The sequence below is a fragment of the Chaetura pelagica genome, unplaced genomic scaffold (assembly GCF_000747805.2).
Source record: "Chaetura pelagica isolate M959 unplaced genomic scaffold, ChaPel_1.0 scaffold55, whole genome shotgun sequence".
NCBI classification, from domain to species: Eukaryota; Metazoa; Chordata; class Aves; order Apodiformes; family Apodidae; genus Chaetura; species Chaetura pelagica.
Genome location: NW_009953571.1, coordinates 5328770 through 5344610, shown reverse-complemented (window position 1 = coordinate 5344610; position 15841 = coordinate 5328770). Strand labels below are relative to the sequence as shown.

General features: G+C 38.1%; 1 protein-coding gene across 1 annotated transcript in view; it reads right to left on the bottom strand.

The window, feature by feature from the left end:
- MGA (MGA, MAX dimerization protein) overlaps positions 1–13156 on the bottom strand; it is a 41594-nt gene extending 28438 nt beyond the window's left edge. Inside the window, exons 1-5 of the mRNA XM_009999574.1 lie at positions 12020–13156; positions 6087–7023; positions 5675–5759; positions 5428–5523; positions 859–987 (exon numbers count right to left, since the gene is read on the bottom strand). Coding sequence (XP_009997876.1) covers positions 859–987; positions 5428–5523; positions 5675–5759; positions 6087–7023; positions 12020–13083 — 2311 coding nt within the window. The 5' untranslated portion in view covers positions 13084–13156. The remainder of the gene's footprint in view (positions 1–858; positions 988–5427; positions 5524–5674; positions 5760–6086; positions 7024–12019) is intronic.
- Positions 13157–15841: the final 2685 nt, after the last annotated feature.

Below are 15841 nucleotides of genomic sequence, written 5' to 3'. Positions count from 1 at the left end.
AGTCAAGACAATCACAAATGGCAAAGAGGAACATCTCTGTCAAGTTAACCACCACCTCTGGGAGCTCAGCTGTGATGTAGAAATACTACCAGGGATCTGTGTAGCCGTTTTAAATATTGCTACACTAGAAATAACTGCATTTCACTCTGAGCTGAGGTAGTACAAATTCAATCTGCTTCTTGCAGTGTAAACAAAGGGGAGATACAATATCTGCCTCTTTGCCAGCTCCCAAAAGCAGCAGATGGAGAAAGACATAGTAATCAGAATCCTGAAGTACATGAAAGAGGAAAGTAAAGATAAGAAACCTTGTACTTTGTCCAAGCAGTTTATTTAAAAACTGTATTTACAAACAACAAATTAATTACAGTAACATCATAATGAGAAATGCACCTGTTCGGATAACAAGAGTTTTTAAAAAGCAAAACTGATAAGCACTTTTGTCCTAAATAATTATCATGAAGTTATGTGGAATGTTCTGATACTCAGCTCCACGAAAAACAACTTTTTTGTTTTGCTCATAAGCAACCCCAAAGAACTGTAGATAGCTTAGGCTTTTTCTGAAGCATCTGAGAGCAGTTAATGTGTATATTTATATTTAGAAAGCCTGTGCAAAAGAAGCTAGACAGATACTATTACAGGATCATAACCACCACTAAAATGCAAGCTAAAGACAATCTGGCCAGAACCACTTAGGACTCCTTGGCCAGTAACCCCATAATGATTTAAGGAAGTTCTCACGTTTTATCATTTTAACATCACTGTAATCTCTTTAAGACATCGAATTCAACTAAACAGCTATTGCCTCCTTCTGCTCACAGAAAATAAAAGGGTAATACTTGAGATTTGTATTCTACCCACCTGGTGAATTGGGATTGGTTGCTGCATAGCCCCACGAAGAGTAATTTGAGTAGGAAAGAGGAAGCTGCACACCCAAGTATTTCAAGTCAATGCTCATTGTTGGGTCCACAGAATTCAACTTCAGTCCCACTACAAAAAGCAATTATCAGTAAATGTCTCATCCGTAAATGCAGCAAGATGTTAGGAAAAAGAAATTCAAGATATTTACTAAAAAATAAACCAGTAAGGTAGATACTGGCTTTTCCAGCATTCATCCAATATTTTAAGAGACCTGACAAAGGACATTAGCGGCTACAACAGTTACTTACACTGGATTTGCAGCAGGTATGAAAGGAAGAGTATTTTTAGGGGATGTGAAATCAAGGAAAATACTGCAATTACTTTTCATCGTTTTCTTGATTACTACTGAAGTTTCCACAGAAATTAATTAAAGTGCCAGTGTCGTTGCTTAGTGCCAGTAAGTTTTTGTTTGTTCATTTTCTGAAGAAGTTAGCGCAGTTTTTATCATGAAAACCTGGAGTTACTACCTGAAACAACTCAACCAACTTTCACATTTTGCATCACTACACAAATGATCAATTCTGTCAGTGGTTTATACATTCCTTTTTCTACTGAAACCTACTCTTAAGCACAGACATATACCACACACACTTCAGTTTCACCCACTAATAAAGGTAAGAGCAAAACGCATTTAAGTTCTGAAGAAGTGTACGTGCTCGTTCAGAAATTACAATACAGACAATGTTGTATTCAAACAGTGCTCTCAGGACTAGTTCAAACAATCCAGATCTCAGCAGGTTATTACTGCAAACTACCAAGCCTGGGAAAACAACTTTTTTCCTTTGTTTTTTTTTGGGGGGGGGTAGGTGGGAAAACCTGCTCTAAAGACAGGCCTCACCTGTTCACAAAAGGTAGCTTTACAACAAAACAGATGCAGATAGAGAAATGCTGAGAAGCAGCTAGTAAATTCGACTATTTCAGAGAACACTGTTACACTGAACTAAAGAAATTACTATTGTCAATTAAATCCAGCTCACAATCTGGAGTTGAGAACATCTGTTTGGGTACTACAAATGTTGCTCCTGTTGCCAACAAATCCGAAATTCATATATCAAATATGTGAGTTTTGGAATTGAAAATGTACAACTTGACAAGGCTCAGGACACAAAAAGTAGAATTTACACATACGGCAGAAACCTTGTGCCTGTGGTACACATTAATGTTCCTAGGTAGCAACACAGTAACCTGATTGCTGGCAGCCCAAAAGCTATCAACATGGAACAAATTTCAAGCACGGATAAACAGATATCAAAGACAGTCTAGTGAGATAAAATTTTAAAGTCTACACAGGGAAAATGAGCAAGTCAAACCAGCATTTTGTATAAAAACATGTCATCTGCCACATGTCAACATGCCATCCATTTCTTTTCAAACTCAATTTAAAATAACACTGAAAGAGTACACAGTTTATTTTTCTTGACACTCCATTTGAATTATTCTGTCACCTTCAAAAACTAGCCTAGCTTTGCTTAACACTCCAACAAAAATAAGATCACTCACACAGAATACAGATTATTTCAGTTTAGGATCATGAAGTTAAAAGCCCAGACAAAAAAAAAAAAAAGAGGATTAGTCCAACAAGTACAATATGGAATGAATGCAGGCGGCCTAAAAAGAACAAATGGTAACAGCAATTATATGTCAATGCACACATCATCAGAGATGACATATGAACTATCATTTTTATTAATTTCTACCATCCCTAGCATTGCTACATTTCAGCTGCTGTAATAAAAAAATAGCAAATTAAGAACTATCTCCTTCAGAACTTTCTCCTCTCCATCAGATGCAGCGGCTAAATCTGATATATGATGTTTGGCAACTGTGCCTTTGATTTTCAGGAACATAATGGGGTCAAATTAGCTCAGACAGAAAAGGTATCCCATAGCACTCCAGTACTCCAGCAGGAGCTTTCCCTCTAACATGCTTAAGTTGAATTCCCTTCTTCCTTAAACACCTTCTTTCTGCAGTCCTGGTGTCTCTAAGATCTAAGTAGCCTGAATCAGGCACAGCTCCAACGTATCATCAGTGAATCTCAGAAAGAAACTTAAGCTACTCAACTACATTGTCTAAACAAAAGCAGTGAGCATCAAAACTGCTATGTCCATTTCCCATACTATAGTGAGGACAAGAACACCAGCAAGCATCTAAAATACGGCTTAAAGCACAGTTAGCAACATGTACTTCATATCTTCCGGACAGAAGTGAACCATGTCTCTTTGCCTGTTCTGTAGTAGGTGACAAGGAGGAATTAGTCGTGACCTGTGGTTAGGAAATTTCATGAAATTTAGGAAATTACACAAATTAAGAATCAGTATAGCTGGGAAAAGATACAGCCCTTAAGTTTGGCTTACAGGCACTCCTCAGCCACCTTCTTATGTCTCATTGATGATATTGTGGAGACAGGAAAAAACTGAAAAAACCCTAACAATCCCTCTCTTCACTGACATCATTGTGTTCCTTCCCCAGCCTCAAGTCTGCAATGGACAAAGCAAATAGATCTGTAACTTTTTGGAAGGTGAAGGTAATCTGAATACAGACTAATTCAAATTCATATGCAGCAGCTAAAGTCTAACAGAAATATATGTATTTTAATTCACTTCACAGCCTGATCAAATCAAATCTGTATCTGTGTCTAGTAACACGCTTGCTGTGAATAGTCTTCACATCACTTTTCGCTCTAAAAATTAAGATGGGGGGGGGTCATTGTCTTCATTGTTGAATTACAATTTCACCACTTAACAGGGTGTGCAGATTTTACCATCCAACATTCAAAGTGGCAGTCACAAGCACTTAAGGAAATCAAAACTCTTCAGACCTTTTTTTCTTAGCCTGATGCTTGACATTTCTTGTCCATTTTGTAGGATCTGTGAACTGCTTGACACTCTTTAGACGGTACCACACACTTCACCACCACTCATTTAGAAGTGGGAGGAAAAGCATGTGGATTTTATATGTTCCCAGTTTCAGGATCATCTCACAAGTATAATATCCTTCACTAGTGTCACGGTTGTCAACACAACAGGGGCTGTCAACATGTAATTATTTAATTATACTTTTCTTAGGTAAAGATACTATCTAGGAAGCCCACAATAAAATCCTAAAGCCTTAACACTGCTGGAACATTTCCTTAGCGCTGTATCTAGCACCACCAGCAGCTGACCACAACAGAGATTTTATGACCATTCTTGAAATATGACAATGGACGTACACCTGTGGAGACAGGTTGGCCAGTGTGGTCATTAGAAAACAGAGCTGCTTACTTGTGCAGTTACGGTAGGGGAAAAGTGTATTTACACATCCATGACACAACTATTAATACTATGGTATACCACTGAGGTACAACTTGACTGGGGATTGGTTATCCTGTTTCCTTCCCACCACAGCCAGGATAGAGCTTTAAGAATTCTCTACTACCCTTCACATGACCACTTTGCAAAGGCAGAAGACAGGAATGTCAGCTCAGCACTAGAAAGAAGCAAAGGCATCTCTTTAAACAACATAGAAAATGCCAGGCTAGTTCCCATCATACTCTGTGCATAAGCCATTGAAGATAGTCCAGGGTTCTTCCAGTAGAAGTTGTATCAGGACCCAAAATAACTAGTATCAAAGTATCAGTATTTGGAGTCTCAACCCCTACAGCATTAAGCTATATGTTTAAAAAAAAAAAAATCAGAGTCAGAACCTCAAGAGCATGAGGTGCAATGCTTCCATTCAGATCAATTCCTTCATCATCTGCTTTGATGTCTATGTTAACACCACAGGTCTCAGGACTACTGCTGCTGAAGGCTTTCAACATCATCAGTGGTCAGAACATCAAGTTCTGCTGTATTATCTATGACTTTCTTCCACACGACCTCAGGATAATACTGTATATAAATGAAATATCACAAGCTACAAGTACCTTTCTTGGCCCTCTTACGTGCCTAGTGGAACCTGGATGAAAGAAATACAGACTCAAAGATAGCAAATGTACTCTTAGTTTCTAGCTCCTCTGCTACCAGGAAATGCTTATTTTCTATGATGGAGTAAAACCAACTCCATCTGCTCTCTTCAAGATTAGCTCATTACAAAAACAGGAGGTTCGAAGGCTAAGCATCTTTTCTGCAAGAAGCATACAATGCCATGCAGCCTCCTGCTTTGCTCTTGGAGATTCACAATTATCTTTTGCCTCCTCCACCTCTTCCAGTTTGCACCATGAATTTGTGAAAACAAACCCATCTTTATTGGCTGGCTGAAACTACTTGTAAAGCCTCTATGAAAAAAACTGGGTTAGACTTTACAGATTCTCTCTCATTGCAACAAGTGGAAAGAGGGAAACCGACAGTTTCACATAAATTTCCTTTCATACTCTTACCTGTACACCTTCCTGCATTTGAAAAAAAAACAAACACCAAAATCAGAACCCAAATGAACATACACAGTACTACAGCAGTAGACTATTACCAGTACAGAATGATTAAGTATAACATACAACCAGGTGCAACAACACACAGACTGCCTGCTTACCTTCCTGAAGACTAGGATGTATTACTTGCTTATGCCTCAAGGTCTTCAGCTCTTCCATCAATTCCTTTTCCAGTACTTGTATTCTTGCTTGACAATCTACTCAACAAAACAACAACAAAAGCACAAAATAAGTAACAGAGAACATGTAAGAAACATATACCATGAAAAAAGTAACAATTTCTCAGGGCATCTTTAAAAATTCCCTTATTGCTGGGAATAACCACTTACAAAAAATACAAAAATGTACCTGGACCATTTGTAGTTAGTAAGGGAGCCTGAAGATTCTGTGACTCTTCTCCAGCTCTATCAACAGTGTGAATATCAAGAGCTTCCTACATACGTAAAAAGTCTTAAGTAAGTGTAAAATACCTTAACACTGACTTAGATGCAAACTAGGCTGCATCAAGAAATATTCAAAACATGACACTGTTTAATAAACAAGAACACATTATTCTATACAGAACTCTAGATTCCACAATTTCTTCAAATTGCTAAGAAGTAAGAGAATGTTACAATTAACATAGGGACAAAATAACACATTTGGCAAGAGTCTATACATCTCAAAACTCTGTTTAAAAGAAAATATACTTTCAGCTTGTAAGTACTAAGGGCTTAAACGTGAGACACTTGAAAAGGTTTTGAAAACAGTTAGGTTTTACCTTTGATGCAAAGGACACAAAGAGGACTCCATCAACATCTTCAAGGTCTGGCTTAACATCTGGAAGGATACTCCCAGTCCCCAGAGAGGTGTTCTTGTTTGTTATTACAGCTTTCCCTATACCTTTAGGTGGTCTACCAGCCTTCGAAACTGTCAGTTTCCGTGGTCTTCCTCTTTTAGGTATAATTGATGATAGGGTGTTTTGATTGCTATCAGAGCCTTTCAGGGACATGGAATTCTTCAGCATGCCAGGCCTTTTTCGTCCACAGTTCTCTTTAGCTGAAAAGTGACAACTTACTGAGCCTCTGAGATTAAAATTAGGTGACTTAGATAGATCCCACTGGGCCTCTTTGATTGAAGAGTATTTCTGTGATGTTTTACTCCCAGGACATTGTTTTTTTGTAACTAATTCCTCAGTTACAGTGTCTGTGCCGGAGCAAGAGTCTTTGTGATTTTCAAAACACACAGGCATTGCACTCAAATCCTGCACTGCACTCAAAGGGGATTTCTCCTTCTTGCAAGAGGAGAGCATGGTCTGTGGCAGCTCAGATATCTTCACTGTGCTCTTCGTGACAGCACAAGGTTCCAAATAGACCACAGGCATCTTCCCACTATCCAGTTTTAACATTTTTGCTTTGGCAACACCTGAGGGACTGGTTATCATACGCTTCCTAGACTTGAATTCTCCATCATTTCCATCTGTTTCATTGTGTCTCAACAGGTGTTTCTGCAGGAGAGGATCATCATCATCAGTGTTGGAATACTCATCAGTTTCTTCATCTGTGTCTTCCTGTTTCACAGTTACACCTTGTGTGCAAATACCTGGCTTATAGTCATAGTCATCCACTGGTTCCTCTTTAACGACTACATTAAAGTGTCCATTTGGGTCCAGTGGGGATGCCACACGGGAACTGCTTTCATAACTGCTAGCAATGGGACTGGCGTGGGAGGGGACAAAAACAAGACACAAGATGTTTATCAAATCTCTTCCTTTAAACAAAATTCCACCACCTCCCACAATCCTTAGTTACATATTACAGAAAACTTTCAAAAAGCTCTGAGAAATTAGTCTCTTAAATAAGCTGTCATTTACAAGCTTATGGTTTCAGGAGTAAGCCCTAAAAAAATACTAAAATTGCCATCATTAAAAACAATCCAACTTCTTATCAGAAGGCAGCAGCACAATTTCCTTCTCTAGTAGTATCAGGGAGACATTTGTATTTTTTCCCGTTTAAGACTCTGCATGAAAACTCCTGCTAAACTACCATATTTTCAGAATTAGCCTTCCATTAAGTCACCTTAATAAAGCCATTGTGCTTGCAAGTAAGACGACAAGTGAATGCCTAATGCACTTAAATTTATATGACTTAACTAAAATTTTAATTAATCATGAAGCCACATACAGACAATTCCTAAATTCAATAGCTGTTCTAATGCTTACCAAATATTAATATCTTATGCTCCAACTTCCACAAAGTCTGAGTATTAACCTAACCAGAATTTTATAATGCATTAGATCCTAAAGACTAATCAATGGTAAAGCCAGTTAAGACTCTGATGATGGGCTTCTTTGAGGGACAACCACCAGCTAAAATATTGCATTCAGCAGTTTTGTTAAGTGTATTAGAAGCTGGCTCCTCTTCCTAAGAGAAAACAGCTAAGATATGAAACCAGAAACACATATTCACAATGAACCTCAGAAAAAAAGTCAGAACTTATTTACTAAACATATCAGGTAATATTCCAATGTTTCCTTTATATATATAGAAGATACTCTATATAATTTTAATAATATTAAATTACTATTAAAATAATGATAACAATGTTATTGACATGTTATTAGGAATGACAATATTTTTAATGTTACTTAATATAATGTCATACGAATTGTATTTTAAGTTGCAATGTATTATATATAAAGGGAACATTGTTTTATATATTCTGCATGTATGTGTATTTTTTTATTATCTACCCCCTCTCCCTTTAAATAATGACTATACTCAGTTGAACCCCTGGCTGGGACTGAGGGAGGGGAAGATGTGGAGGAAGAGGCTGCTTCTGCCTACTGTAGACCAAGGACATACTTAAGCCAGACATCCTAGAGTCACAACATGGAGTTGGGAGTCTCCACCACATGAAGAAAGACTGCAATGTTGAAACAGAGAGCAGAAAGTGAAGAAACAGATTTATGTATTCACACATAAAATTCCTAAGGACAAGACAGAACCTATCTAGAAAATCTGCTGCAATTCAGAAGGACACCAAGTAATCAGGATTAAGCTGGACACACAAACTTGCCTTGTGATGGGAACAACAAGCAGCAGGAGAATCACCTACCAGTCCTGTTTTGTCTACGGTCTTCTCTGGTCAGTGAGTTTCCTATTAGAAAATTTCTAGCTTTCGTTTAATTAAGAAAGCCAAATGTAAAATTAAAAGGCTTTTCTTCCTCAGTGAGCTCACTGTGAAAGAATTTCTAAGACACTCATATTTGTGGTTATGGGCAACCCAAAATTCTGTCACACTACAGCTAGAGGTTGATTTAGTACAGCAGTTCCCAAATTACTGATTGCTATTAAGAAGATCTGAGTCATCTGCTCCTCTATCTTTAATTTCTCTAAATTAAAGAGACAAAAAACCCGAATAAATTTGCTGGCCAGGATTAAATTTCCCCATCTGAGTTCTACTGTCTCCAGTTGAAAGCCCAGTAAAGCCTGCATTTGTCTAGCTTTTTTCCTTTATCTGGATAGTATCCAAAACAAAGAAGGCCTATTGTAAAAATTAAATTTCTATACATAAAGGCTATTTTACCCTGCATTTTGCAACCCTAAGCCAGATGGTGATAACAGTGAGGTATGACCCATCTATTTATATGTAAGCAGCACTTTAGAGTTTTTAATTCAGATCCAATTACTAACTTTTCAAGAAATAGAACAGTTGCTTTTCAGCACTGAAGTAATCTAATTTGACGCTTAGTTTATGAAGTTGTGCGCAATGTAGACACAGGAACTTCTCTTCCTAGATTCTATGGGAAGATGAATGATTGAATGGTTTGGATTGGAAGAGACCCTCAAGACCACCTAATTCCAACCCTCCTGCATGGGCAGACACACCTCCCACTAGATCAGGTTGCTCAAACCCCCAAAGATCTGTGCCTACCTCTATATTAATTGTTTAGTTTACCTACTTACAACAAAGTAAGTGCCAAAAGGTAAGTCAGCTGTAAAACAAAAGGCACCATGCAAGTTAGTCCTCTCAAAATCCTCAGCTGAATCTGAGATCAGGCAAAAATGGTGAAATAATGTCTTAACTAGCTCTTTTTTTGCCCAATATGGAACAATGCTCATATTTAAGCAGTTATTTACGCCCCAAGTAAAGTATCTGGTACTCTCATAATAAAACAGTAAAAACAGAGAAATAATTTTCTTGCATTTTGCCAAATTAAAAGCATTTAGTTGTTCATTTTTTTAAAGCACTGAGATATGCAGATTGGATGCCTTTTGGAATTAATCTAGCAATCTGAGGCTGAAGTTTAAAGAATGATCCCTTCCCCTTCCAAAGTAAAGGCAAGGAGGGAAGAACTTGGAAGGGAATGAGCAAAGTTTATTTGCTGTTCCCTCTATGCTTTCAACACATCCAGGCTCCAAGCATAAGCATTCCTACAGAAGTGTCCATAACTAAAATTAAACATTTATTTTCTTTACAATATACCCGATGAAACTAAGCATACTACCAGGCCACAGAAGGGAAAAAAATCATACCATTTTTTACAAAAAGAAAAAAGTCCTTTATTTCCAAAGTGTGCTAATAACTCAAGATTAAAGTTATTCTCAGGTATATGCAACCTCTTACTTAATTCCATTCTCAAAAACATTAGAAAAATAGAGCATTGGTGGGAAATATCATACACTACAACACCGGGAACTCCACTTCTGTTGGAGAACATTATCTGAGAGGCAGCAACTCCCAACTGCTGACTCTCACCCAAACTTAAACTCAGTAGAAATCACTACCTTGCATAAAAGACAAGACAGTACTTATGAATGATGAATAATACCTTGCCTATGACCAAAAAAACTGACCAGTCTTCACTAGTACATAAATATGTATGTGTCCAGTTTGATAAAGAAAAATTCCACTTGCTCACCCCTGTCCTTGAAAGGCTGACATTATGAATAGATCTCAACTGCACATCATGAAAACATCATCAACAGTTCTGGAGTTTTATTCCTTAGGAAAGAAAGGAAAGAAAAAGAACCCCTAGCTGTCCAAAAAGCAAACAAACGCATCACAATTCTAACTTCTTTCAACTGACCCGAAGGAGAAAAAAAACATCACTTTGAAGATAAAATCAACCTTATATTCAGCATTTCTGTTTTTCTTCCAACATGCAAAGTTATCTAAACACTTTTTTATGCTGTATTCTTAGGAACTAAAAGAAAGCCCATCAGTGTACTTTCAGTCTTGAAGACGTGTTTCTCTAGAATTTACAAGTTTTTTGGAGAATAGAAGAAGTCTAGAAGACATTATTCTTCCTAATACACTGACATTGGAAAACACTGCAAAAGGACGTTCTAGATCCTAAAGCAATTCTAATAGTCTTAAGAATTCTTACAACTAAACTCAAAGAATGGAGAACTTTGTAATTTGAAGTTCTTACTTTACTCAAAAGGCAAGCAGATGCTTTGAGGGAAATAAAAAATAACTGAGCAAATCTCTGTCCTCTCTAAACACACCGAAGTAGGATAGTAATACAGCCTTTTAAACAAGCTGTAAAGCTACATCATAAATGTAACTTTTCTCTTTTAAGAACTGACCTCTCATTACACTATTAAGATCATCCTGATATCCTGCAGTTAAATAATTTATTGGTGTACTGATCTACATAAGGCTGCATTTGTCACTACATCGTTGATGGGTTAAGGCTGGTATTCACAAACAGACATGAAGGAAAACAGCAGGAGAGAAATTTTTCTTTTCTAAAATCCCTTCTTCAGGTTTGAAGTATTTCTAGCATGTCCTTGACACAGACTAACTACTCACTCAATCTGCTCTATTTTATTGTTTATGTTTTAAGAACTATACAAAAGAGCAGCAAAATAACAGGTTTTGCCAGGCTTGCTTTACCAACACAACCCTTTACTGGTTAGCAGGTTTCATGCTACAAGTAGGGTCTCAAAAGATTGCTTTATTACTGTTCATGCGATAGGAACAGAATGGTTCAAAAAGTCAATGCTGGATAAGAACAGACATGTAAGATTACCTCAGAGTAAATTAAGGTCTGAACAGTATTGCAATTATTGTGAAGTACTGTCCTTGGTGTGGAATCTCACAGTAAACATGAGGCAACTGAAAACCAACAGGCAGACTTCTACTACTTCCACTACTTCGTGGAGTATAAGAATCCACAGGAGCAGTTACTGACAAAACAGTGGCATGCTGCCAGACACAACTGCCTTGTAGCAATCCCTACACATACCCAACCTAAACACCCATACATAACACACATCCTCTCCCATCCGCTAATTACAACTGAGGATATGCGGACAGCACACCCCTGGGGTAAGCAATCCTGAAGCAAAATGCAATGTTTCAGTAACTGCACCGTGCTCTGTTTAAAACCCCAACAAATTACTTTTAGTCTTCTAAAATGCAAAAAGGGCTAAGAGAAATCCCTCAACACTACCTTATGAAGGGAGTAAAAGCAATATAGGAAAAAGCATTGAACTCTTATACTCCTTAGGCACATTAGAAAGTCCAGTCTGATACATGACTATTTATGTCAATAAAAGCTTTTAATAATACTAAGTTTCCACCATTTCAGGTTGGTCAAACTTTACCTGTACATTTGCATACCGAGTATTCCGTTACTTAATGTTTTACCAAATAACCCGTTCAAACCTTATTTGTGCTTTTAAAAAGAAGATGCTAACCCACCTTTCAGAGGCTTCTTGTTTTATCTTTGGTGTATCACCCGAAGACAGGTCAGAGTCCAGGAAACGCAGGAAGTCCCTTTCTGCATTAAAGGACTCTTTTTCCTCATCAGCATCTGATGGGTTTTGACCAATGAATGAAGAATCTGGATTTCTCTGATGCAAATCTAATGCATCAACTTCAGCACGACAACCACGAACACTAGCAGCACTAAAAGTATCACCTCCTTCCAATTCTAACTTACTGTTCTGTTTCACGTCACGCTGAGGTCGACTATTCAACCCATCATCTCTGAATCCTTTAGCAAAAGGATTGTAATCTATTTTCAGCTGGGTAATCTGGATGTTCTGGTAGGCTGTAACTGCAAAGAACTCTGTCTGTGGAAAGGTAAATGTATGGACATCAGGGCCATTGAGCTGAATGACTTCTGTGGCTTTATCTGCAGGCACCAAGTGAAGTCGTGGCAAGTAACGGTGCATAGAGTGCAAGATTATATGACCCTCCTGGTCTAGGGTATTGTTGGTAAGTTTGAGCTTGTAGAAGGATACTGGCTTGTGCATCCAGTACTGGCCAGTGCAAGGGGATTCTGGATGAATAAATACTCGCCCAAGAACATGTGGCTCTGCCTTCCCACTGGGCTCCCACCAACGGCCATTCCACTTGTATCGGTGATTGTCCACAGGGGATATGTCCATGACTAGGATGTACCTCTGAAAGGCATCCAGACCTGTAATCCAGTATCGGCAGTACGGGAACATGCGCCTCCCCTGCTTAGTCAGAATCATCTCTGTGTTGCGATGGTAGAATTCATTCCACATGCTGTTGTTATCTAGGGTGACGGTGATGCCCCCTGAGACACAGTCAGCAGGGAGGCAGGTCTTGACTTTGGGATTTACTGGAGTTGATACACTGCTGGCGAGAGCACAAGCGTCACGATTGGCTACTAGGATTCCTTGGTCAGCTTTACCATTTCCCTGCTGTTGTTTCAAGATGACAAAAAAAGCAGGTGCTGCACCAGACACAGTTCCACCATCTCGGCTACTCAAGACAATCTGCTGTTTATCCATGATGAGCACTCTTAGGAGCTGTCAGATCAAACACAAATTCTACAGTTCCAATAATCTTCTGTGAGTGTTCACCATTCTGGAAAAAAGGAAAACCCAGTTAAAATTATTCAAATACCATCTAAGAAACTAATGAAGTCTCGAGATAAATCCTTTTTGTAACAGTTCTCCACATGAAAAACTTGAGATAACCAGCACTATAAAATTAAGTACAATTAGGATATACCAAATCAAGGTATGTCTATAATTTAGGCCATATAAACATGGGGGCTATGACACCTTTAAATCACATTTTCATATAATGCTTTGCTATAACAAGACTCCTTGCTTTGCTCGATATTTTAAAGTGCTCTTTTTTCCTGATGTTGCCTCAACTCTTCTGATCATTCACTTAACAAAGAGAATTTGGAAAAATGTGCAAAAGTTTTCCGAAAAGCAAATGGCACATTTCTGACACAAAGGCAGGAGTCACTTGCTCTTGAAAAGGAAAAGAGTTGCCAGATTTTAATTCTCAAAAACTGAAAGCGAGAAAGAAATGAAAAAAGACTTACAATTTTTTTCCTCAAAATTTCTTTACTATAAAAGAGTAAGCTTGTCTGGTTGGGATTTCTCTGCTCCAACCCCATCCCAACCCCAAGAACCACTAAAAATCTGTCCAAGGCAGAGACAAAATGCTAGAAAGGAAAAAATTTGTTCCAATGGATAAGTTTGAGGGAAAAACAGGCAAACTAACAACCCAAAAGGCCACTCAGCTAAGATTAAATGGATGAACCAGGCAACCCTAGCTAACTTTATCCTCTAAATTACAGAAACTATTTAAATTGAATGAGAAAACAGTTGCACTGATACAATCAGCCAAATCACTGTTTGGGGAACTAAAAACATTACCGTTTTCTGCATATATACAGTTCCCCTTTTGTGTATCTACCTCACAGGCTAAGTACTATGTCAACACTCTAACATAAGATTAGAAACAATTTCATTTTTCAAACAGCCCATACATTTCTCAATGCAAAAATCAGGTGCTTCTGGTAATTTACAGGAAAGCCTTTCTCACATGTAAATGTTTGTATTTTGATCCTTATTACATATGGAATACAACACTGACAAAAAATTATTTATATACCAAATATCTAGTTGGTAGGAACCAGAGTCAAGACTGAATCACCATCACTAGGAGTTAGCTGCTTGAAAACAATCACACTTCTGGAGAATTAACTCTAATTCTCTTGAGTTTTAAGTGAACTGATTATTGAATAAAGACACATTTATTTTGTTAGGACTGAGGTACTGTAGAAGAAAACAAGCCTCTGTGTACACCAGCTGCCACATGCATGTGGAAAATGACCACAAAGCTCAAAAGGCAGGAAATTTAAACTCCATGATAAACGTTCTTGACACCTAGGAAATACAATAAATGTACTTCCACCTTTTAGACTTTGCACTTTAAAAGTTCATATAAAAGTTAAACTGGAGGAAAAAACCCAAAACTCTTCTGCACGGGTTTCGACACCTGTGAAATTACAAGATCTGGTTTTTGGTTTTCACTTTGAAAAGGAAACACTACCCCACAAACATACCCCACAGCCACCCAGCCACCCAGGACTACTTAGAAGAAAGTGAATTAGCTGTTCAACACCAGCTGCCTTTTTTTTTTTTTAAGAATGTTGCACTGCTTTTTCAGTAGACTACACCTGAAGTCCCAGCAACACAAAAAACTATCCTCCCAAAACAAAGGTTTTTTTCATGTTCACCTATAAAAAAGACCCAATAGGAATGAAACTCACTGTTAAAAACTAGATATATGGAGTGAGGAGAAAGAAACCACAAACTAAGTTGTATGTGATTTTGCACCAACTTACCCTTTCTCCATAAAGCACGTTTATAGATCTACATGGCAATGAACTGAGTTCTCATTAATGCTGTGCAACACACATAGAAATTGTACCACCTCATGAAGGAAACACACTATCAAAGCTATTTCAAATCTGGTTTAAGATATGCAGAAAGCCTGTACCTTTAAATTTACCCAAGACAGAACTTACCTATGCGAAAACCAAATTCAAAACAGTATTCCAACTGTGCATTCAGCATAATGTCTTTGTATACAAAAAGAGCTACTGAGTTAGTTTGGTTTCCAACATTAAAAGTTCTTACACTGCACTGTTGTAGCTATTTGTACCACAAGTTCTGCTCACAGTATCAATTCAAAAATGTATGTGGTTACAGTGTGATTACATGCAACTACAGTAGCCAAAAGCTACTGTTATTTCAGTATTATTACAAGAACAATTTCACTCATTTTACTACACCTGGTCATATACAGTAGCTTATTTTATTACAGCATGGAGTTATTCTAATCCAGAAACTAAAGGAAAATGTGTGTATTTGTGGAAACTGAAGTTCTAAGCAGCCTCAGATACTTCACTTCTTTATCCACGTACAGGCCTTACATTTGGGAAGCAACATCTTACTGGACAGCAATGACCAAAGATAATAAAAAGTTGAACCGAGATGTGGTAAAAGCATGAAAATAATCGGATGGGAAAAAATAAAAGTTTCCCAAAAAAAACCCAAACAACGCACCACATCAACCTCCCCCGGCCTGCCAGCAAGACCACGGTTTCTGCACACAGTGCTCGAAGGCAGGGCCCTCTCCCAGGACGGACCCCGGCGGGCACAGCGACTCGATGCCGGGATGCCAGGAAACCCACAGCGCGGCGGAAGGAGCCGCGGAGCGCGGGTTTCCGCGGCACAGCCC